General features: G+C 33.0%; 1 protein-coding gene and 1 pseudogene across 8 annotated transcripts in view; one reads left to right on the top strand and one right to left on the bottom strand.

The window, feature by feature from the left end:
- Positions 1-26,531, bottom strand: part of TENT2 (terminal nucleotidyltransferase 2) — a 58,606-nt gene that overhangs the window by 9,476 nt on the left and 22,599 nt on the right. For 5 of the 8 annotated variants that reach the window (XM_070045153.1, XM_030846594.3, XM_030846600.3 and 2 more), the window contains 8 exons: positions 24,118-24,232; positions 23,935-24,026; positions 22,058-22,136; positions 20,189-20,258; positions 16,673-16,749; positions 16,162-16,290; positions 11,362-11,405; positions 4,301-4,437 (listed from right to left, as the gene is read on the bottom strand). In XM_070045153.1, coding sequence (XP_069901254.1) covers positions 4,301-4,437; positions 11,362-11,405; positions 16,162-16,290; positions 16,673-16,749; positions 20,189-20,258; positions 22,058-22,136; positions 23,935-24,026; positions 24,118-24,232 — 743 coding nt within the window. The remainder of the gene's footprint in view (positions 1-4,300; positions 4,438-11,361; positions 11,406-16,161; positions 16,291-16,672; positions 16,750-20,188; positions 20,259-22,057; positions 22,137-23,934; positions 24,027-24,117; positions 24,233-26,531) is intronic. The other 3 variants (XM_030846619.3, XM_030846626.3, XM_060295932.2) reach the window with 3 other exon arrangements.
- LOC115847118 (NHP2-like protein 1 pseudogene) lies at positions 5,999-6,457 on the top strand (annotated as a pseudogene).

The raw sequence follows: 26,531 nt of genomic DNA, 5'->3' as shown, positions 1-26,531 counted from the left end.
ACATTTTTCAAAGGGAAAAATGAAAAGCATAAAACTTAAAAGCAGTGCAACAGTGGTTAATATTTTGCCACACTTGCTTGTGTATATGTGTATGTTTTGAACTGACCCTTTTGTTTAAGCTGCAGACAGAGTGAAACTTCATTTCTTTATCCTTTGGCATATATCTAAGAATAAGGCTATTCTCCTTTGTAATACCAACAGCATCAAGAAATTAATGTAACTCAAATGCCTTTTATAATTTTTCCACCCTCTCTACAATCAGATTGTAATCCAGGTTCATCCACTGTATTTGATTGTTCCATCTCTTTAATCTGGAAATGTCCCCTCCACTTTTTTTTTTTTTAAGATATTGACTTTTTGAGAGACTAGGCCAATTGTTTCACAGAATATCTACATTCTGAATTTGTCTTTCTCTCTTCACTGTCATTTAAAACACTCTTGTATCTTCTGTATTTCCTGTACCCCTCTTAACACTGGAGTATCTAAGGGTTTAGTCTTTGGACTAAACCTTTTCTATCTATATTCCCTTGGTTTTCTCAAAAAGTTTCCTAGCATTAAATACCATCTATCTGCTGACAACTCCCAAATATAAAGCTCTAACTGTGACCTCGCTCCTGAACTCTAGAGTTGTATATCCAACTCTACTCAGTATCTCTACTTGAATATTTTGTGGGTATCTCAACCTTAAAATGTTCAAAATCAGTAATGTTCCTCCCTTGTCTTCCGCATCACACCTAATGGCAACTCCACCTTTGCAGTTGCTCAGGCCAAAATCTTAGAAGCCATTCTTGGCTCCTCGCTTTCTCTTAGGTCACATCTAATCTATGGCAAATCAAAATGTAAGTGGAATCTGACCAGTTCTCATCCACTTCCACTGCAACCACCTTTACCCAAGCTACATGACTTCTCTTAGATTACTACAACACCTTTCTAAACAGTCTCCTTGCTTCTGCCTTCGGCTCCCCCTTCAGTCTATTCTTATCCACCAACCAGGATGAGCATGTTATGAACTAAATCAGATCACGCAATTTCTCTACTGAAATCCCTCCAGTGGTTTCCCATTTTACCCAGAGGAAAAGCCAAAGTCATCAAAATTAACCACAAGACCCTACATGACATGGACTTCCTTAACTCTCTGACATCATTGACTTCTACACTCTCTTCCAGTCACACTGGCCTCTTTGCTGTTCCTTGAACATGTTAGGCAAACCTCCACCTCAGGGTCTTTGCAGTTGTTTTTCCTTCTGTTTGGAAAGCTCTTCTCCCATATAGACACATAACTCACACTTTCCTCTCCGTTGGGTCTTTATTTCAAAGGTCACCTTTTCGGTGAGACTGTCTTACCACGCTAGGTATTAAACGGCAATACAGGTATTAAAATTGCAACAACTACACACACCAGAATATCCTTTCTTGCTTTTGCTTTATTTTTCTCTACTTACCACCATCTAACATACTGTACATTTGTTTACTGTCTATCTCTCCATACTACAAGATAAGCTCCATAAAGACACTTTTGTTAACTGCTATATCCCCAGTGCATAGAAAATAGCTTGGTATAGAGTAGGCACTCAATGATTTACTGATGAAATAAAATGAGGAAAAAATAGTAAGAAAGGAGATAGAAAAATTGTTCTTTGTATTTCCGTTTTCAAAAAATGTATGTATTTAAGTATATAGGTATGTATTTTTAATCCAACATATAAACTAGCAGTAATGACATGTGATTGGGCATCCAGAAAATAAAGAGAATTATAAAACAGATACCTTTTAAGGTTCCTAGAATCTCCAGTAGCTATGAGTTTGTAAGATATTTAGAATTTAAAATCTTCTTTTCTTTTTTGTTGTTTTGCTAAGTTACAAAGTGATTAAATTCTGACTGTATGTTTTTCTAGACTCCTGAACCACCTGATCCTTTTTTTTCCTATTGTGTCAGTTCCTCATTCCTAGGTACATTTCTAGAAAGCTGGCTTCATTTTAAGAATTTTCAGCAGCAAGGTTTAAGGAGAAAGCTGCGAGTGAAGTAGGTAAGAAAATCTTTTTAATGGTAATTTTAAATGGCCATATAAAATTTCTGCACCATTCATACCAGGTACTCAAGCATCCTTTCACAGGCACTTAATTCTTTGTCTTCAAGTAAAGGGAATTTTTTAATAGTATCTCAAAGTTCAGAAAACATCCTTACAAATGCTTCTAATGGCTGCCAGAATTCTTCTGCACAGCACCTAGTTCATTACCATGACTACACTCTTGGCTATGCTCCCTACAGTCAAATTTCTGAAAATATCTGGTATGAAACAACAATGCACTATATGATGAAACAGTAGGTGAAGATGTCACCTAACTCATGTAGCATCATAACAAGTGCGTCCAAAAGTTCAAAACCTCTTAGCCAGATTCATTTGGCACAGCAAGCTAGTTTCTGTTAATACTAAACTAACATACAAACCTGCACATCTACCATTTTGTTTCAGTCCAACAAAGCAGATGATTTTCAAAGTATTTCTCTAGATGCTCTAATCCTAAACTCTACATGGCAGAAAAATATCTTTCTTCTATGAACTTGCCCCAATATCTAATTTACATGACACAACAGATGATGCCAATACAGTCTAACAACTAAGAATGTGGTTTTAGTCACCTGAATTTGAATCCCAGTTCTCTAGCTATCTAACTGTATCGTTACGGGCAAGTTTCAAGTTCACAAATTCCCGAAGTTTGAAAGGGGTTATTGTGAGGATTAAATGAGATAATACATGGGATTCACTCGGCATACTGCAGGACACTAGGTAAACATTCACGAAACATTAGCTATTATCATTGCAACATCTTAAAAAATCTTAACTCTAGAATAACCTTTATATTCTCTTATGTCCCATGTCTCATACAGTCTTAAATCTTTCCTCATCTTTATACAGATGAAAGCTCCTTCCTTTTTATCTTTGTTGCCTAGACTTACATTCAGGTCCTGGTCATTTTTAACCTGGATTATTATAACTTCATTCTTCTTGAACTACTTTTCTTCAGCACTTTTCTTACTCCTTTTGTTAACCTAATTCAGTAATTTCTAAGTCACCTAGACGATCTCTGACTCATATCCATAATCTTACTTTCTGCTTCAAAATTATTTACCTATAGCAAGTATTTTTCAAGTACCACTACCTGGCATTGGGCTAGGTAATGGAGACACAACCATAAACAAAACAGGCAGTCTGATAGAAACTTTACTTGGAGAAATGTAAAGAACACTTCTTCCTTCAGGTCCTATGTTTCAAATCATCTTATATGAGTCAAGTTTCTTTAAAACTCCTGTATGATAGCAGATAATATCAACATTTCAGTAAAGTATCATAGTTAAGAGAGTGAATTTTGCAGTCAAAACTATCTGAAGTATTCCCCTTACTACCTGTGTGATCTTTGGGCCAGTTTCCTCACCTCTCTATATGCCTCACTGGTAAAATAGGCATAAAATAATACCAACTCATTTGGCTATTATGTAAACTAATGACATAATACATATAATCTGCTTAGAACAGTTCTTCCCACCAAGTAATAGCAATTTATTAGGCTTACTATTATTGTTCCCCTCTCCAAACCTCTTCAAACTGGCACCCTATGGTCACTGTACCCTCCTCCTCTAATTGTACAACTTCTAAGTTCTCTCATTCATTCTCTCCTTCAAGCTTTTCCAAATTGATCAGAAGAGCTGCAAACAACCCCTAATCCCATTCTATCTGGACTAAAAACTCCTGTAAGAACTTTCAGTTATGGCCAGCCTGACTACACACTTTACTGTTTCATGTTTATGTATCACCCTCACCAAAAAAAAAAAAAAAAAAAAAAAAAAAGGAAAAGGAGTAGTCCTTGATTTGTATATCATACAAACACAACTATTTATTCAGATATCAAGTATTAAGTAGAACTTTTTCCAAGTTGTTTTAGCTGTGTTTTTTATTACAAATCTTAAGTTACGGGAAAACAGATGTTCCATACTATACAGCACCTACACAGGACCAACACAAACATTTATTCAGGCCCTACAGTGGAAAGAGGTGGCTAAATATAAAATGGGATCACTACTGAAATCAACTAAAACTGGGCTTATTGAACTATAATTTTTTTTATTAGCTAGAAACAGGAAAGCTATTTAGTTTCTAATTAATTATTAGATATTAAATTTTATAAACTACACATTTTTGGAGTAGTTTACAACACTGAAATTGATAAATACAGTTTATGACCCAATTTGTAGCATTCACTTATTTACAAACGAATAAACACAATTTGAAATTTCACTTACTCAAATTCTGTAGCATAATATTTAAGAAAGCCCAGTAAGAGGTCCCCAAGATTTGATTCATTCTTTGAGAGGTAAGGAGGAACATTACACGGAGCTTGATGTACAAGGTGCAGCTGTATAGCAGGACTAAAAGATTCCTATCAAAAAGAAAAAGGGAAAAATGTGAGGCCATTTAAAAACACACCAAAAAACTTTATAAATCCTAACATAAGGCTGTCTGAAGAAGAGAGAATTTTCTTTATGTTGGCAATTTGGAAATCTGAAGATTTTCTTCCAGTAACGGTTTCACCAATGTTTGGAATAGGCCAGAAAGGACCTGAAAAACTAAGATATTCTAACCCTGACTGAGGTATATCACTCAGTTAACCAAATGAATTCCTATGGTAGCAAAAGATTTTCTAATTCATAAATAAAACCTTACTGTACATACCAAGATTCCATCCAATAATATTTAGATTTCTTTATAAATGTATATCCTTCTTAATTATTTCTATAAAGAGCAGTTGTACTTTCTGAAGTGTATCAAGGACAAGATGAGAGCTTTCTCCAACTGTCACTTAAAATTTCTCTCAAAGGTCATATAAGTAATTTTAATACATAAACAGTACTTATGCTGATTTTAAGATTTTTTGAAATTTTATTTCATTTTGTATTTTGTATCTTAGAGGGAACAGAAATAATGATGTTCAACATGAATTGAACTTGCAAAGACAAAGAAGGCAGGGAAAAGAAGAAAGATAGGAAACATACCAGCAAGCAATATTCAGCAATTTACTTTTAGCACAATATGCATAAAGGAGGATATCATCTGCTTGCAATCCAGGCCCAAACAAGATACTTATTAGAAAGAATACTAATGAGTACTTATTATTTTTGCCTATGGTATGCCATTCATTTTCATATCTGATCTTTCCTCTATTATTTCCTCTATTATTGCAAGTTATGGCTCTAAAATAAACTAAATGAACTATAGAAATTCTCAAATAATACATATCCATTACATTAGAAAATACTCTTTCTCAGGTAATTTTCACAGTGCCCTCAAGAAAGGTTTTCTATATTCCCCTTTGCCATCAGAAAAGAAAGATTTAAAAAACAAACAAAAAAACCCAATTGGTTAAGACAGCAGAATGACAACTACACTTAAGGTTCTCAACTACCCAACAGATCAACTTTGGGTTTATAGATATTAATTCAATTAGTAATATCTGAATAACTCCAATATTTAAAAAAATAGAGGGTCCCCAAATAACTAAGTGGTAATACCGAGAAATAGGGTAGTGCATCTATTTAATGATAGTCCTCAAAAAACATCAGTAAAAACAAAGAGCAAGAAAATAAAAATATATTCTCTCCCTGCCCCATTACCTATAATTCTATCAACAATTTTTAACTACCAAGAAGTGATTACCTTTCTGTCAGAAGAAAAATTCTACTCCAACCACAACTCACAAAGTTGGCATTCCTAAATGTGGGGCTTCCCTTACACTTCTAACAGATTTATTATTACGTTATATGACTCAAGTAGACATCTTATTTGTCTCTAGGACTAGGGGGACTAGGAGAGAAGCACTAATTTGTAATAAAGAGTAAGGGCAGAAGGAAGAGCAGGTTTCTTACTTGTCTTGCTCTTACTTGTTAAGTGTAAAATTGGACTTAGGATAACATTATTTAAAACTGTAAAACTGGCTCCAGCTCTGACATCGCCTGTGCTCCTTGAGGAGTGACGATACCATGGAACCGGAGCCATGACTGAGGCTGATGTAAATCTGAAAGCCTACCCTCTTGCAGATGCCGACCTCACCAAGAAACTATTGGACCTCGTTCAGCAGTCATGTAACTACAAGCAGCTTCACGAAGAAGCCAATGAGGCCACCAAAACCCTCAAGAGAGGCATCTCTGAGTTCATCGTGATGGCTGCAGACACCGAGCCCCTGGAGATCATCCTGCACCTCCCACTGCTGTGTGAGGACAAGAATGTGCCCTACGTGTTTGTGCGCTCCAAGCAGGCCCTGGGGCAAGCCTGTGGGGTCTCCAGGCTGTCATCGCCTGTTCTGTCACCATCAAAGAAGGCTCACAACTGAAGCAGCAGACCCAGTCCATCCAGCAGTCCACTGAAAGGTTCTTAGTCTAAACAGGTGGCCTCTGCCACACTCCCTGCTGACTCCTACTGCAGGGGTTATGTATCATTTGTCTGTTAGCATATAGTATTTTGAGCTACCTTCTATTGTTATAAAATATTATAGTGCTCAAAAAAAAAAACTATAAAATTTAATATTCTCTAGGGAATTAAACAAAAAAGGTATAAGTTCAAATGACAGGGAAAAGAAAAGTGGGTCACTGTTTAATAGTTTCTGCTCTGAAAGCTTCTTATTTTGATTTCTAGCACCTAGCACAATAAGCATTCAAGTTATGAAATGATGCTGAGACAGAGCAGCCATTTTCTTACCTGAAGTTTAAAACTGTTTGAACCCCCTTTAAAATTTTTATTTTGTTCAATAATTTAAAGAAACATATCAGTAATTGTGAGATTAAAACTATAGAGTTGTGAGACCTACTATATTAAAATGCTGAAGGACCCTGAACCAACAGTTTGGCCAGTGTTCTCTTAGCTTCACTGTTCTTTTTCAAGGTCATATATAAAAAGGGCCATGTCATACCTATTGAGGGAGAACTGAAGGAGAAATCCAAGCAAACAAACAAACAAAAAATAGGATCCAACTAAAAGAAGCTACAAGTAAATAGGGATTCTATTTAACCTTAAGTAATCCCCATTTTTGGTAATCATTCATATTACAGAAAGATTTTCTGCTTTAAGAAAAATTTCATTGAAGAATTTTTTTAAAAGGAGCTCCCCAACTGCATTTATGTATTGAAGAACAATATATGTTACTACAGATAGGATGAGGGCACGTAAGCAGCAATCCAAAAGCCAAAGAAATAAAAGCAGCCTTTAAAATTATAATCTAAATCCAGAGAAAAACAATTTAACCAATACAATATAACATCTATTTCTTAAAGCATTTTTTCCTTTGGATTACTGATATTTACTGTTTTTTTTTTAACTTAGGGAAGATATATCTATTATTTTTTAAGGTTATATCTTATTTTGGGCTTCTGATATCCAGATATGTAATAACTAAATCCTGAAAACATTTTCCAAATGATATTTAAATGCTGAAGACACATATCTTCCATTTTCTCTTCACAATGCCAAGTTAAGAAAAATTTAAATAAGTAATCTCTTGAAAAACATTTGAAAAGTCTCACTGTTTTTGCCCATATAATTGCCTAGCAAAACACCTTTTGCCAGATTCCATGATCTTTTGAGGCTGTGTCATCATATCTTACTTTACCTTCAAAGTTTGAAAATTTGGATAATTAAACACTTTCTGGACTAAATTAGACTGGCTGAACTTTTACTTGGTAACTGTTCTTTAAAATGATGTATAGCTTAAATGAAAGATGACTGTTTTCCATTTCTAGGCAAAGAAATTTAAGTTGCACAATTTTCTAACAATATGAATTTTTAAAGCCTAGAAACGTTGAGGAAGATCTCAAAGAAAAGGATAACTGATATGGAGCATTTAAGTGGAGTTTTACCTATATAGAGAAAGAACTAAATGATACATTGAAGTTCTACCAAGACTTCTTAATTTTATGCAGATCACCACTAATCTAGTGATGTACATTAAAGACTGATCATTAAATTGCCTTTAAACTATATCTGATATGAATGAGATCTTTAAAGTTTTGAAAGGAATGTAAGTATTTAACACAAAGTAGAAGTACTATTATGAAGTGGTTAAGAGCATGAGCTCTGGAGTCAGACCTAGGTTTGCAACCTTGTTCTTCTACAGCTATGTGAACTTAACCAAGTTATCTAGCTTTCCAAAGGTTAAGCTCCTTCATCCATAATATAAAGAAAGTAACAGTATTCATAGGGTTGTTATACAAATTAAATGATACAATGTATGGAAAGCACAGTAGCAATATTATCTATTTATTAATTATTTAGTATATGCGAGGCATGATGATTATTTTAACTATACATTTACAACACAGTATGTGGTTACCTCCTGCAACTTTCAATGCATTATTGTGGAATTATCTTTGGCTTCTGAGAATAGGAAGATACCACTAGGGAAGGAAACAAATATAAGTTGTCTTGATAAATCTACCTAGCATAAATCTAAGTGAATCTCATAATATGCTTGCATTAAAATAAAGATCCCTTCATACACCTAATCTGAGTTTATATATTTAAACCTTCTCAACTTCATTTCTTTAACTCAACAGTAAACACTCTGTCCTCTATTATTTATGTTGCTTTTTCAGTCAATAGTTAAGTAGTAATAATCAATAATGCTATATATCATGATATAGTTGATAAAGATGTTTATAATCTTTCATCTTTTCCTTTCATAATTTAATAACAACTGAATTGCAACACCATACCAATTTTTTAATTGAAAGTTTGTTACTGTAAAGTTTTAAATCATTCTCAAACTTTTTTATCAAGCTGAAATTTTGTCATATCAGCTTTTCTTAAAGGTATATAAATATATCTGTATAGGAACAATCAGATATATACAAATAAAATGTAGTAAGCAATGCAAATTAGATGAAATGGTATCTTAGTGACTACTACTATCATTTTGCCTTTCCATAGGCAGCACAGTCTAATGGAAAAAATACCAGTTGCTGCATCCATAAGTTGTGACTAAACAGCCTGGATCAATCATGTAATCTTTCTAACATTCAACTGTGAAACAAGGGGAGTACTTAGAAGTTTATTTGCTTAGGATTGAAGATACTGTATATAAAACTTATATGTGCTGATATAAAATAGATACTAAATAAATGATAGTTACTGTTAGTAATAAGAAACAAGCTAATTTGCTTGTTCCATCAGATGGCCCACTGAAAAAAGCGCTCCACTGATCAGTTTACAGGTTTCATACAAAACAAAAAAACCTGCTAAGAAGGGGTATTAAGTCCTTATCCATGTAAGTATCAATCTTATAGTAAAGATAATGTGGTTTAAATATTTATGACAATGTAAGCACACATGAAAGCAAATTAAGATATTCTTAAGTCTAGTGGGGCTTGCTATTAGTACTTTTTAAAGCCTTGGGGCTGGGCAGGTATTAAATCTATTTCCTGGTTACAGGTGTAGAAATAAGATTATTAGCAAAACAGGGTGGAGAATATAGGCTTAGAGGTAGTACATGTGAACAGAAATCAGGACCCTGTCATGGGAGAAAGCTAGGTGATTAGAAAAATGAAACACAGAAGTAAAAATGAGGTTCTTCAAACTAGAATATACTAGTAAGAATCTATCTTATAAAAGTAATACCTGTCTCCCAGCATAGTGCTATTAAACTGAAATTTCATCAGTATTTTACATTAGTAAAGAGAGTTCCAAGTAGTACATGGTTTTAAGTGAGATCTCTGTAGAAGCATCTTTTCAATACACAATAATAGATTCTTTAAAGGGTAAATTTAACTTAGATCCTTTGTATGTTGAAAAATATATGCAGCTCTTTCTACACTGAAACTTAGGTCTTAAAGAAAAATAAAGTTGAGACAATGCAATGAAATAGTAAACACCCAGTCATTATCTTTGACCATTCAGTATGAGCTAAAGAATAAAAACTGTAGAGGGAGGAAAACATTCAAGAATAGGCCCAAAAGTTCATGTTATTTTCATTTCTATACTTTCTGATGCTTTCATTTACCATAATCCTTAAAAAAGCATAAATACTTATACATAGCTATACTGTAAACTCATTATAATAGTTCTTCACAGCAGCAATTTGTTTTTAAAAGGAGGAAGATAAGATAGCCAGATTCCAAAAGGTTCTTGTGCTCTTCTAGTAGATGACACCACAAACTGGGAGGCCCCCACTACAGCAAGACTCTATTTACAGTGAACCCTTTATTATCCAGTACCTCATATGTGTGCATTATAAGAATAACTGATGTTCAAAAACAAGAACATCAGTTCTCAATCATCAAAGATTAAATTACATTTAATTTAGGTTCCAGGTCAATATATTTATTATATTTTGTCTGATACATATAAAATAAATAAGTTCTTTGAAAACTGATCACTCAAGATGGATGTTATGTTTTCCTTTGTAATATGATTATTTAGTAAGTTTAGAAAACACCTCTTCTTATAAGTTTATGAACTAACAGGTAAAAAATTATGTGGTTTCAGAAGGTTGGTCAAACATTCTAAACAAGCTGCCTAAATATTATTTCCAAAAAAAACCAGGAACAAGAATGACTATGGAAGAAAACAGAAATGGTAAGACTATAAACAAAGAAATAGCAAATTCTGGAGAAAAGAACACAAAAACTAGAAAAGAAACAAAAATACTCATATAGATTATGAATAAGTACATTACCTAGGTTTCTCTAAACTCAAACTGAGCACATACTAAACTTTTTCTAGTAGGCACACTTCATTTCTTGAGTGTTTCCAATTAACTTCACCAGGATTCTTAATAGTGTACACACAAGGACAGTGTACTAATGTTACCTCTTAGAATATTACTTGGTAAGATCAAATGAAAGATAAAAAGATTACCCAATTGTTCATCATCTTAATTTTTTTCCCTGATTTCAAATTATACATATGTTAGGCTATAAAACTTCTGAGTTACTAACTAAAGATATGTTCTAAACATGAAAAAAAGTAGCAAGAAAAAACTGGTAGCATGAAAAAAACTGGTATGAGTCCAAATGGGCCTTCACCAACTAAGTATATTTAATTCCCATTAGTGATAATCATGAGCATCACACAAAAAGTTCCACCATTAACATGAATGACAAGATTGTCTGCCAATAACCAAATAAAATAGCAGTCTTCTGAAAAATTATATGAAACATTTTTGCATTCTAGTGGCCAATGCCTCAGTCTATGTAGAAAATGTTATCATATATTTAGAAGGTAATTAATACTACTTTTATATTCACGTTAATACTGCACATAATAGTTCCACATATACTTGTCGTAACATGTATTGTAATAATTTATAAGGAACACTTACTGGGTAAATTTTTTGGATGGATGGAAGGATGGGTTCAGGTAGGGCTATAAAAAGAAAAAGTTTAAAGCTTCCGTGATTCACGTAATTCATTTTACAAAGCAATAATTTGTCAGCTACACCCCAGGTATGAGACTATATGGGTTTACGCTAAAATTCAACAGCTTTCATATACTTTGTGAAATTAATTCTGATCCCTAAAAATTTAAATTCAAAATATATCTAAGTAGACAATTTAAGGTCTGTTAATAAATTACATATATTTCTATGTAAACCAATGTTCCTTACATGGTTTTAGAATAATAGGTCATCAATAAATGGACACACATCATTTGGTCCAACATCAGACACACACACAAAATAAGCAAGACAATTGTTGTGCTACAGATATTAAAAAGACATTGTTAACATGGATGTAGCTATCAAAACAAAAATTTTTTAAGTACAATCCAATGGCACTACATCATAAGAATAACAGCTCTATCATAACTGTCCCTTTATTATTTAATTTCTTCTAACAATAATACCAAAATTGAGATAGTTTTGGGAAATTGATCTATTGGGAAAAAAACTGAAAAGATCTTCAACTTCATTAATACATTTTTAAAAAGAAAACCTCAGCAAAGGTTAGAAATCTAAATCAGGAGATTTGTACCAATCTGCTATATAATAAATAAAATTTCATACAAAAGAATCATTATCGTCATATGTCTCTGCATTTAACTGCCATTCTGCACCCTTCAACAGCTTTACCCAAATCCAACCTCATTAAATGTGCTAACTGTAATCTCACATCATTAGAATGTAGATGGAATAACATGAAAGGCAGAGTGTTTAATATTCACAATATAAGAAGTAACTGTAAAATATAGTATCTTGAATATGGTAAGATACAAATAATACATTTTCAAGATTTCTTTAAGATTAAAGACCAAATATAGTACTGCATGATAAACTGTATTTAAGAATTAGAAATAATTACATATACAGTTGACGCTTGAACAATACAGGGGTTAAGGGTGCCAACCCCTGTGCAGTCCAAAATCTGCATATAACTTTATAGTTGGCCCTCCATATCTGAGGTTTCAAATCTACAGATTCAACCAGCTGCAGATCATGTAGTAAGTACTGCAATACATATATACCGAAAAAAAATCTGTATATAAGTAGACCCGCACAGTTCAAACCTGGGTTGTTCAAGGGTCAACTGTAATTAAATAAATTCAGTAACAAAGAATCATTACTTGACTTTTAATTTGCTATTTAGCAAAAAAATTTTTTAATGACTCCTGGAATACATTAATGAACACATAATCAACCATTATGACCAATTTACATGGTTTCCAACTATGATTATAAATGTATAAATTTCTACCACATAGTACAAAGTAGGATGCTTTATTTAAATATCTATTCATCATGCTTTATTCCCAAGTTGAAAACTGGAAACTGTAATAAAATAAAATTCCATGATAGTATGGAACGTTCACAGTGTATGACTAAGAATATTAGGGGAAAAAACTCACTCATTACTTACCAGAATCACTCTCAGGAAGTAAGGATACATATTTTTTTCCCCAAAGACATTCAAATGCTAAAATTCTAGAAGACCCTACAAATAAACTCAAGCCCCAGTCACTTAATTCTAAAAGTCTCTATATTTGTATAACATTTTTAATGGCTTTTTAATAATTTTCATTATAATATAGAAGTCAAATTGGAAACTCTTATTAGAAATTAGTTTAAGTTTTAAATCTAAAAACCTGAGTTCTATTCCCATGTAACACTGCTAGTAAAATAAAATTATAACTTAAAAAAGGATGAAGAAAAGACTGTAGAAAATTAGGAAAAAAATAGTATCTCGTTCTAGTTATCTCATAACTAGAATGCTAGGAGAGAAAAATAAACACAAACCACTGGTATAGGGTCTTTCAGTAGATAAAGAGCTTTTAGAACTAAGCAATTTGGAAGCTTTTGGGGGCAAGGTTATCATTCAAAAAATCCCCTGCCTTACAACCTTAAAGATTTAAAAACACTCGTCATTAGAGAAGCAGTTAGTGTACCCTGGCAATTATTTATCAATGTTATCCTGATAGTAACCTCAAAACATTTAGTAGGTTTTCAAATGTTTACTTTATTCCAAACCAACATACACTCTGAAAGAATCTCTCTGTAACAACATCTATTTTAATTTCAAAATTCTGGACTTCAATCTTTTACTTTTCTCTCTCAAAAGCAAAATAAGACAAAAGTTTATTATTGCAGGATATGATCAATAGATAATGCCTTGAATATATTTAATCTATAAGATTTTACTTTGCCTGTAGTTTGGATGAGAGCTTTCTGGTCAGGCCTTCACAAATTTATACACATAAAAGTTACATACTAATTCATCAAAAGTTAAACTAAAAAAAAAAAAGCAGACCTTCAACAACACTAAACAACCACTAATTTTGAAAACACAAGAACAATTTTAAAATGCCTAAGAGATATTTCTATACCTGGTAATACGGTAAACATTCCATGAATATTCATTCATATTGTTGTTTCTAACCAACTGACACTTTTGCCTTTATTATTAACTCATAATCTTAAATTGCTATTAAATTCTCTTCTCAATAGGTTTTTCCCTTCATGCTTTCATCAGTCACTTTTTCAAGCATATGTAGTTTGTAACTGTTGAAATTCATTCTAGGAAATGCTTTAATCTTTTCAACCTTTCTACATAGAAAGGACCTGTTTCCCTTCTCTGTTCATGGCAGAAAAGATATTAAAGCATTTAAACAAAACTTAAAGGTCATCTAATCCAACCATTAGTGTTACAGATGAATATTAAAGCCAGAGAGGTAGAATAACTTGGCCAAAATCACACAAACTAGTTCACTGTGGCAGAGCTGGAACTGCTCAATACACCTTGCAGACTCTTGTATGACAAGAAAAGCAATTATTAATACTTATTTCAATCTCTGTAATTTCTTCCGTGGAGGAGTAGGTTAAATCTGCCAAAGTACAGAACTACACAGTAGGTCTGGTTAGCTGATGTCTTTTAACAAACACCTAGAAATGGTTGATGAGAGTGCCATTAATTACTAACCATCTTAGTAAACAGGACCACTTTATCAAGAATAAAATGTTTAACAAAATCTAAACCAAATTTTAACATGATTTCATTACACTGGTAAAATACTAACATTTGAATTTTTAACTTGCTTACAAAACCACCAAGGGGCATCTGTGATTAAAGTACATTTTTCTAAAAAAGCAATCAAATTGAAATTTCTAATGTAACCCAAAAGAATGGAGGGATAGGGCACATATTATGAATGTTCACGCATGTTACATGCTTTAGTCAAATCTAATGTTTAAATCTCAACTAAAACTAAAAAATGAATAGACACTAGGTGGTAGTACATGAATGTTATTCTTCTTCATATATTCTATATGTATTTTACAAGAACTATTTCTAATCTATTCCATTTTTAATAAAAGTGAACTGTAATCCATAAGATTGGACAGAGTTCACTAAAAAAGCATCAAAAGTAATGTATGTTTCAGATTGAACTATAAAATTGGACAAAAATGATCAGTGATATATAAAGAAGTATCTAAAGCAGCCAACATCATGTTTCAAACCCTTTTGGAAGGGCAAATCAATCATCAAATTAGTATATATCCAAGACTGTTCAGCAACAAAAATACATGTACTATAATTAGCCTGAAATTCTTTAACAACAAAGAGGAAGATTAAACCTTTCTGATGATTACTGATTCACAAAATTTTGGTCCATTTAAACTATTTTAAGTCTCTCTCATTACCTCAAAAAAATTCACCTGATTCCACTGTTCAAATAAAAATATACTCTCTCATGTAATATATTATAAAATATCTACAAATACAGTAATATATAAAGAAAACGAATCCTACTGTCCATAAGTAATAACACCTGATAAATTTTTGGCACATACCTTTTCTGTATTTGTATTCATATGAATATATACACACTCAAGTATAGCTACTGTCTTTTAAATAAAATTGGTATTATGTTGTATATGACATTGTTATCATAAATATTTTCTTATATCAATAAATATCTTTAAAACATGGTTTTTAGTATCTGTATAAATTTCATATTAGGATATATTATAATTAATTTGACCATTCCTCCTACTCTGAAAAACTTAGATTATTTTTAATCTTTCATTATTTCAACAAACACCATGAAAAACAGCCTTATATAAATTCATATGTACATCGCTGATTATTTACCTTAGGATAAGTTCCTAGAAATGGAATCACTGAGTCAAAGAGTATAAACAAATATTACAACAATTGTTTTCTAAACTGTGCAATATTAACCCACAACTTCCTGGTAAATGGTCTTACATTAATATCAAGTCTTTCACCCAATCTCCATGCCAGTTCACAGGAAATAAAAGCTTCTTTAAACCAACAAGAAAATCATTTAATTCCTGTCTCAAGTGAAAAATAAAAAACATGATGAATGGTGCTTGAGCAAGATAATGGGTCCACAATACAGTGGCGAAAGTTCTTTGAATACAAGAGCGAATACAGGAAACTGTCAAAAAATAAAAACACAGTGAAACTTCTTTATAATGTTTTCCAGGGATAACATTATTAAAACATCTCTTCAAAGCAACAAAATAGGAAATGTGGTTGTATGTGCCTTAGAAAAAACTTTTTAAAACAATGATATTTGAATATAAGGTCAACAGGGAAGACACCATAATGAAGTTTAACTGCATTTCCGTTTTAAAAATTGGGAAAAACTCCACAATACTTACTTTGTAAATAGTGCAAAACCATCAATACAAGACTATAGCTGCTTAAAGTACCACGACTGGCATCATTTATCTCATGGTGACTCGCCCACTTCTTAATCACCAGTACTAACGGACGAACTCGATTTTCAACTGAAAGTAAAATTAAAACTTAAAAATGGTAAGAAGATTTTACAGTTTCTTTGAAAGTTTACATTATTTCCGAACTCCATGCCAATAGAAAGAGCAATGCCTCCAGTTATTAAACACTGTTCACCATAAATGTGTCTTACTTCTAAAATGTACTTGTTACCTTTTAAAAATGACCAATTATTAAAATTCATTTTATTGACCTATTACTCTGGTAGTATGTGATTTTAGTGTAGCAACATATTATGTATATGAGAAAATGAGACACACTGTACATAAACACAAAGAGGTATCAGTATTTACTACACACATCTTGATGAAGGAATAAAGAATGAAGGATAAATACAGAAAGTATTAATTGTTTGGAAATAAACACAAAACTTACGGTATGCATACGTTCTGAGAAGGAATGTGTTTCTTATTCCAACAATATTGTTTACATTCAAGTCGAACTCCACACAACTATTTTAAAAAATGAAAAAAACTTCAGCTCAAATACAAAATAAACTAACTCCCTAGTAACTAAATTCATATCCATCCATCCATCCAATGATACAAAATAGCATGGGCCCAAAGACCTTAAAATGAGACACTACAGAAATAAGAATGAAAACATATTTTTAGTATGATCGGGGGTCTATTAAAGATATAAAATAAGATTACTGTTGAAAGATCCATAATGTACCAGTAAGGCTTCAATTATTCTTAACAAAAAAAAAAAAAAAAAAAAAAAACTTTAATTTTGTAATCTTTTCGAGATAAACAAAATTATATGGCCAAACACATTTCTGGGCAAGTTATCCCACTAAGTTATTTATTCTCAATCAATTTTGAATGACAGCATCATCTGCTTTAAAATAGGAATGAAAAGCCAAATAAAGTACATGTGAAAAAATAAAAGTTCTGTCTACACTTTATATTCCCTCCAAAAGGGTTGCTAAATTATAGTATCATGACAAACTTGGCTACTGACATCTAGGAAGAACTATAACAACCAAACACATAACAGAAGGGACACTTCTTTGAAATCAAAGATATCATGCAGTTCACAATTTAGAAAATATGGCAATAATGGTGGGATACATAAAGAATGTCTAAACTCAAAATAACAAGGACTAACTAATGCATAAGTAACAGGACCATATACTATCAGGTCCAACTGCTGAACAATGAGTCTTTCTGTGAAAAGTGTCTAAAATAAAAACTTAACGAAAGTCCTTTCTATAGCTTTTAACTGTAAAATTTGAAATTTACCTTTTCAGATTTTCTAGTTACGGGAAAAGAAATCCTATAATCTTTCAATTATCCATACACATTAATAAAAATTGATGGTGAAATTAACACTTCAGATATATTTGGCTTTGGGAAGCTTATGGTAACAGTAAAGTTACATTCTTTGTGTTTGTACAAATCTAACACTGAAACCAGTTTGCACTCCCTGTATATAACTCAATAAAGAGGAAAAAAACACTTAGATGGAAACTAGTGTGCAAATAAAAACTTCCAAAAATATGAATTCAGAGCTTTAAAAATATCCACAGTACTTGCTTCAAATTCTACTTCTGGAAATACTGAAGTAACCCTTAATAAGGAAAGAATTTTATGCACAAAATGCTTATTTAAACAGGGAGTGGTTAAGTTAAAGTCAATAAATTCACACAATGATATACTGTAAAGCAACTGAAAATGAAGCCAGAAGATATTCAATGATAAAAGCAAGTATTCATGATATACTGTTAAGTAACAAAGTATGATTTCAATTTTAATTTTAAAAGCTTTTACGCAGGGCTTCCCTGGTGGCGCAGTAGTTAAGAGTCCGCCTGCTGATGCAGGGCACACAGGTTCGTGCCCCGGTCCGGGAAGATCCCACATGTCGCGGGGCGGCTGGGCCCGTGAGCCATGGCCACTGAGCCTGCGCGTCCGGAGCCTGTGCTCCGCAACGGGAGAGGCCACAACAGTGAGAGGCCCGCGTACCGCAAAAAAAAAAAAAAACCTTTTATGCACTCATACGCATAGAAAAGGGTCTGAAAGGCTTATACCAAAACATTAACATCAGTTATCTTTGGATGTTAGAAGTGCAGTTGTTTTTTTCCTTAATGGTGTGTATAGAGAAGAATTATAAAATGGTGCTTATATAGAATACTTAACAATGAAAAAACCTTGTATAATAATCTTAAATAGAAAAAGAATTGTTTATATAACTACATTTTTCAAAACAATTATAATTAGCTAATAGTTTTACTTACATTTACTTTATGTTTTATCTCTCTATATCTTCGTGCTTTAAAAAAAAAACTTCACCATTAAAAACAGAAAACTCCATCGTTACTTGATAGAAATTCAGTAAATATTTATAGATTAGATGGATGTTTGGATGAATGAGGGGGAAAGTTTGAGCCAGCACTTATCTAAAGATTTGTTTAAAATATATATATTCAGTCAACAGTAGTTATGTTCTATATAGTCACTGCAAACACTAAATTAGCGAACAGTGAACCATTGCTCCTACAGGAAACAAAGGATTAGGTTTCTAGGAGCCTCCAGTCACATTTTCATCAGCGGATCAATATGTCTCCAGTCACATTTCATTGGGTTGGCCAAAAAGTTTGTTCGGCCTTTTCTAACACATCGTATGGAAAAACCCGGACGAATATTTTTGGCAACACTATATTTTATTTTATTTTTTCGTGGCCGCACTGTATGGGATGTGAGATCTTACTTCCCTGACCAGGGATCAAACCTGTGCCCCCTGCAGTGGAAGCGCACAGTCTTAACCACTGGACTGCCAGGGAAGTCCCTCCAGTCACATTTTCCTCAACTGATCAATATGTAACTTTGTTTTATGTATGTTTCAACTTAAAGACACCTCATTTAATATACTGTTCATTCAATAACAGTGAAGTCATTGCAAAGAGCACTGTACTCTACTCGTGCTTGAATGAAGCACATCTAACACACATATTTCCTCCATATGGCACATCACAGCTTTGTGCAAAAGGACCCTAGACAGTACCTCAGCATTATGTTCGGGACTCACTTTAAGCAGCAAAATCAAGCACGAAAGCACAAAAATGTGAAAAACAGCACTAACTAGACTGTGAAAAGGACATTTGTTTATAGTATGACAGCTGAAACAAGAAAACAGAGTGTCACATTGTTAAACTCAGGTGGGAACACCTACATCAGGTGACTCAAAATTTTCCCCACTCTGTGCATGTCTATGAATAATCATAAAAGTGTTGCAAATGTTAATTTGGGGGGTTACAAAATATATTTTATCATGTATGCAAATTCATAAATATGGAATCCATGAATAATGATCAACTGTGTATATACTTATATAATTTCAGTATTACTTTTATAAACTGGGCTAGAAAACGTGATTTATCACAATCCTATATATTTTTTAGAAAATAAATCTTTTTTAACCAATAAAACAAACACCTATTTACATTTTATAAAATGTAAATAGATATTATATAAAAGATTCTAATTCCAATGCCTATAAGAAATCCAGAACCCAAACTAGAATACGTAGATAGATATATTAGTAACAACCCCCTTTGATATAAATATACATCAAATTTCATCAATTAAGATATGTTCTCAAGAGCACATTTCCAAAAGGCAAGAGGATCATTTAAAACTCTAAAATATAAATACGTATATATTCTTTCAATTGGATAGTCCCAAATACTCAAAACGTCAACCAGAATAACTAAGTACAGTTAAGTATGAACAACTGCTCAGACTATTTTAAAAAATCATTTCAAAAACCAAATCATCTCTAAATGGAGATAAGCTATTACGTGATAGCATACACTTCTTAATTATCTACCTCAGAAGAATACCTAAAAATTATCTAAGGCAACTTAAAAAAAAGAACTCAATAATCACTGACCTGACTTTATCCCTGAACTTCACAATTGGCACTTTTGCTCGAATCAGCTGAGGTCTCTCAATGTAACCAGCTGAAGGATAAAAGATAATATGGATATCTGTAAATGTTTCTCAAATTCATAGTGTTCCAATGCACATTTTTTAAAAGTAATATTTTACTTAGCTAAAACAATTTGAGAAAATATAGTCTTTGAGACAGAAAGCAAAGACAAAAGGACGTTATCAAATTCTTCTAAGTTTGGAACTTCCAATACCATGTACAGGACTTTATATATTAATACGTTATTTTCAGAAATGTGGTCTAATATTTAATAACATCTATAAAGAATTTCATCAGAGCATTATAAGAGAAGTATCTATGCCAGCAGCAGGGGGATAGCTAAATTCTGGTACAGCACACGGCAAGATATTATGGCAGCCATAGAAATCACATTTACAAAGAATCTTAAATGTGGAAATGTTGGCAACATGATACAGGGGGCAGTGATACATTCAAATAAGTATGATCTGTAAGAGGAAAAACACATATATACATATTTTTTTATTCCACCAAACTTAAAAAAATGTTTTTTTGTGAGTTGAAATACATGTTCATTGTAGAAAATTAGGAAAACACAGAAATGTATATAAAATAGAAACTGCGAACTTCTCCCAAAAGAGCAATTTCCTAATGTTTCAACTAAAGAAAAACGTAATAACATATTGTAACACTAAAAATTTTCTGTTATAATGCTTCTAACACAAAAATCATAAAATACATCAAGCTTGAAATAGAATTATGTGCAGGAATTCAGTGAGGTTTAATGAAAAATAAGATTAAGAGTTAAAGGTTTTGAGTTCCAAGTACAGGTTCAGACACCAACGAACTATACTCCTCGGGCAAGTTACTAAGCCCACTGATGACCAGTTTCCTTAATTATTAAAAACACTAATTAAAAAGAAAATTTTCATTTGAATTATATGATCTCTTAGCTCCCTTTCACTTTTAATATTTTATGATTTTAATAATAGTTATTAAAAATTCATTTATGGTACAAATTACTCCTTTATTTTACAGATGTGAAATTCAAGTCCACTGAAATAAATCTCTTGATTTGTTTCTTTCCTACGACTGATATGTTATTCAAGGGCAATAACTCGTTAAGTGACTTTGTATTTTCCAGCTCAAAGCCTGACACATAAGGAGTATTTGTTAAATAAACAGACAAACTATCTTTCCAACATCACAGTTAGTGTGACTTCAAATGTCCACAATATTCTGTGTAAGTTTAAATAAATTATTTGAGATGGCTTAACATGAGGATTAAAATCTGCTTCGTCAGCTTATTCAAAGAATAAAATCTTACAATAAAATGGCCTAAGTCAATAATTTTGTTTTCTGTTGGAGTAATATATCTGGGCTTCATGTTCAGTGATAATGTTTTTAAAACAAGTAAAGATATATGTCACTGCAAAACAGATGAAATTCTCTCTTCCTCACATGAATACCTATAAGACTTCACCTGTATACTTCTTTTGGCTTGTCAGATACTCTGCATTACAGCTATTTACATTCATGCTTTAGCTTCCCTAATGGTCTACAACCTTTTGAGAAAGAACTGAAGCTTACATATCTTTGAATTCCCCACTACCTTCAATGGGACAGCTTACAAGTAAACTCAATAAAGATTTGCTGAATTATACATTTCTGTGTTGAATTACTCTTCTTTTTAATCAAAAGTTAAAAGGAATTTATTTGGGAAAAAGGATCTACATTATACCTAACCTAACCAGAAAATAAAAAATCCTTACCAGAAAATAAATATAGTGCGAGACATTTTAAATAAATAGTTGTCAAATGACATATGAACGTGAAGCATGTCAGACTTACAAAGTCTAGTACAGAAGTGTTTATGGACTAAGGTGAGGATATGCCGTGCTTCAGTCTTCTGATTTACCTGAAAAAAACACTGAAAAGTTAAAAATAAAGTGTTTTTTCATTATCTTTCTAAACACAGTGTTTTATTTTCTTAATGTACCTCAACAAAAAGAAAACATAAAGTATACTTTTCATTGGAGTTGTTTTTCAATATACAGTAAATTACATTGTTTAAAAGTCAACCTTTATGCTATCTTTTACATCAATATTTCTAAATCAATTTCTGACTTTAAACTTAAAAGCACAATTTTAAAAGAAATACTGAAACAGCCATATGTCATTTTTTCACTTTAGTATATAAATGTAAAAAAACAATCTTCTCCAAGAAAAATAAACAGAATTTTAACTTTCTGTAACATGTTTTATTTCCCTATCTAGACTGTGAGTTGCTTAAAAATAAGATTCAAATCTATGGTGTTTCAGTATGAGTTGTAACAACATGATTCAGACATGTGAATAAGACTAGAGGATTAGTGTGATGTACCTAAGTATAACCTAATTGTATGGGAGAAAGTTTTAATTAAAACTCTAGTATTCTCCACTATGTTTATTATTTCTGAGGGTTTTTTTTTTTTTCTTTTTCAGTTTTCCTTTATATGATTTCAAAGCCTAGAAAAATATCAAGAGTTTCTTTCCTGGAATAAATCTCTTTCTGATTTGCAGTAACTAGAAGTCAATTTTGTTAGTGGACTAACAGAAATAGTAAAAATATATATTACCATTCAACAGAGGTTTTTGTATTTTTTAAGAGGTGGAATATAAGGCATATTAAAATTATACTGAAATTAACTTAATCTTTGGTGATCCAGAAGAGACTTCAGGGCTTCCCTGGTGGTACAGTGGTTAAGAATCCGCCTGCCAATGCAGGGGACACGGGTTCGAGCCCTGGTCCGGGAAGATCCCACCTGCCGCAGAGCAACTAAGCCCGTGCACCACAACTACTGAGCCTGCGCTCTAGAGCCTGCGAGGCAGAACTACTGAGCCCATGTGCCACCAACTACTGAAGCCTGCGTGCCTAGAGCCCGTGCTCCACAACAAGAGAAGCCACCACAATGAGAAGCCCGCTCACTGCAACAAAGACTAGCCGCTGTTCGTGGCAACAAAGACCCAATGCAGCCAAAAATAAATAAATAAATTTATAAAAAAAAAAAAAAGAAGAGACTTCATTCAGCATATTAAAGAGGCTGCTCAGGTCAGCTTAATGAACAACAATTATTGTGGAATTAAGGATACACAAGAGTATCAGTTAACAGGGAATTCAAATAAATATAATACTAAATAGCAAAATTTGGTTGCTAAATAAGAAGAAACAAAGTCAAAATATCAGAGACAATTACGTTAAATCACAGTAGTCTTACTTTAAATTTCAGTGAAATCTCTCTTTTTGAATTCCCAAAATAAGTACTCCAAATCCCATAGTACTTTCAAAGGGAAAACAATAAAGATTAAAAATAGAATCACTGAGAATAGAAATGGAAGGAAATATATCAAGATAAAGAAAAACTCTTCCTCTTTGCTGCATCCTGGTAACATACCCAACCTAATAACATTTCAAAATAGAGGCAGAGCTCTTTAAAAACACATAGTGCAACCACCTCACTTTAATAGTTTAGAAATAAATTAATGCTAGAATTTCTGTTACATTTATTGTGTACATGCCTGAAAAAAAAAAGCAGCAGCATTTCCTGGCTTTCCTTGAATTCTTATAAACAGAGAATTCAAAGAAGCAATTAAACAAAACAGGTTTTTTCCCTCAATGACTCTTACATGAAATTTCTTAAATGACTTAACATGAGAAACACACTTGGAATAAATGTTTCATTACTTACTGGTTCCTCTTTAACAACTAGACATAAATCACCATCACTGCTCCGAGTACCAAATCCATTTAAAGAGGACCCAACTAAAAAAAGTCTGCTTTCTAGAGAAACAGAAGAGAATTATAAGGCATTATTTAAAATTTAAAATTGGGATGCATGTACTCAAAGGGAATGCAAAACAAGGAAACATACGTGGAAATATCAGCTGAATTTCTCTCTGCAGCTCTGTTCGACAGAGTTCTTTCTTCTTTAAATCACTTACTTGCTGCTGACATGCTTCAAATAACTCCAGTATCTGCTGACTCAACTTGGATGCACCACAAAAAAAGTAAAAATTTTGTTCAGAAATGTAAAAGTTATTACTGTATTGAGAAATATAAAATTACTGATAGTATTTTTTAAATATATATTATCTCCTTAACACTTTCTAATACAAAACTACCTTTATTCAAGTAACAATAATTACTTAGTAACTGAAATAGTTACCAACTTTTACATAGTAAAGTATCACTGACAAGTCACAGAGAATTCATAATGAGTGTAATTCACAGGTCATCAAACTACAACCTTCAGTTACTGCCTGTTTTTGTATGGGACACGAGCTAAGAATGGTTTTTACATTTTTAAAGGGTTATAAAAACAAACAAAAATATGCAATAGAAACCATATGTGAGTGGCAAAGTCTAAAATATTTACTATCTGGCCTTTTAAAGAAGAAGTTTACACAACCCCTGGTATTCATACCACAAATACCAAATACAACAGACTTTAGAAGAAAAGTCCCTGGTTGTCTATGCTCATGCAAACCACCCTCTTCCCCATTCTTACAACACCGCCCTGAACCCTGCCTTCTTGTGGCCATCTATGGACAGATCTCCCTGTTTATCTACCTATCTGGTTCACACTTTCCCCTCCAACTGATCTCTTGCCATCACCACAGGTGACACCCTTACCTAAAATGGGCTAAGTATCATAACATACTCCCAGCATCTCTGAACTTCTTTTACTTTAATATTTTTTTATCAGTGTTACACTCCCAGAGCCATATCATGGTCTTTACAGTAAAACAGAACTTCTTTACCTCTGAAATTTTAAATTCCAATATACTATCTTGGCTTCAATCTCCTGTCCAATTTTCACTTTCTTACCCTCCTCATACCTTCTCTAGAACCACACAGACCTGGATTCTCTTGAATCCTCCCTTTTCTCCCAACCCAACAGCTCCTGAAATGGCATGATTTCCTTCTCTATGCAGTCTATACCCCACAATGCATCCCTTGAACCACTCATTTTTATCATGCCTTAACAACATTACACCCTTGTCATGCTCTAACAAAATCCTAATTTTAGGTTCACTACAAACAACTACCTTCTCTGCTCTTATATCTGAGTTGCTAACTTAAAAAAAATCACAAAACTGGTATCTTTCAAATTTATAGTTTAAGAACAAACCTAAGATTGACCCTTAGCATCTCTCAGCAATTACTTCCATGTCTCTGGTTAGATATTGCTTCCTTTTTTCACCATCAGCATTCCAAAATGTTTACACCTTTCCTCAAGTTCCCTACACTTATCTCACTTTCTTTAGCAGATAACTTCACATTAAAGTTTACTAAGAAAACTGAGGATACCAAATGTGACATTCCTCAGCTTCCTAACTACAAACTTGCAAACTACTATCTGTATGAAATCTCATCTCCTTACCTCTCCTGTCAAACTGTCCTCTTCCTCGGTTCAAAGTTAATCCCTCTATCAATACTTCTGTATCCATCCCTTCTGGTAGCCTCTAGGGCACAAATATTCCATCAGTTTTTTGGTCTGTCTTTTGCATTTTCAACCTCTCCCTCTCTAGGCCATTCCCCAAGTCCATGACCAGGCACAAGTCTCACCCATCATTTAAAACAGTTTCTTTTATCATGTTTAGAATACTCATTTTAAGAAGGCAGAGGCAGTCTGGGCAACTTGGCAGTGAAAGAGACATAATTATTTAATATCCCTGAGTAGCCATCACCCCCCCAAAAAGACAAAGCAACTAGGAAAATAAAACAAACAGATCAAACCAAACCAGAACAAAATAAAAATGGCCAACGAATACAGCACAATTGACTATAAATTACTCATGAACCCTAAAATACTGGCAGTTAGGACCCAACACCAATAGCAGCAAGAGCCACATGGTATCAGAACATAACAGAAAGAAGACGAAAGGGATCTGGGACAGCCCCAAAGCCAGAACATCCAGAAATCAAACTGCCTAGAGGTACTACTTCCCACCCCCTTCCTTAAATTGGCAGGTCCAACTTGGTGTGGAATAGCAACCAAAACTGGGAGGGAGCTTCACAGGCTACAACTCATAAGTAAATGCAAGAAAGAGGATCACACAAAGATCAGAAATCTCAAAACTACGTGAAACTCCCTTCTAAAACACAGCAACACACCAAGGAGAAATTGCCAGTAAGAGAAATCTAAATTAAGTAGCACAGAGCCATTAGGTGTAAAGGAAAGAAAGTCTAAAACTAGAATGATTCTGACTTCCAGAGGACATCTGACAATGTCTGGAAACAGTTTTGGTTATCATATTTGGGGGAATGGGTACGACAGGGTGG

Source organism: Globicephala melas, chromosome 3 (genome assembly GCF_963455315.2).
Source record: "Globicephala melas chromosome 3, mGloMel1.2, whole genome shotgun sequence".
NCBI lineage: Eukaryota > Metazoa > Chordata > Mammalia > Artiodactyla > Delphinidae > Globicephala > Globicephala melas.
This window is presented reverse-complemented; position numbering and strand designations above follow the sequence as displayed.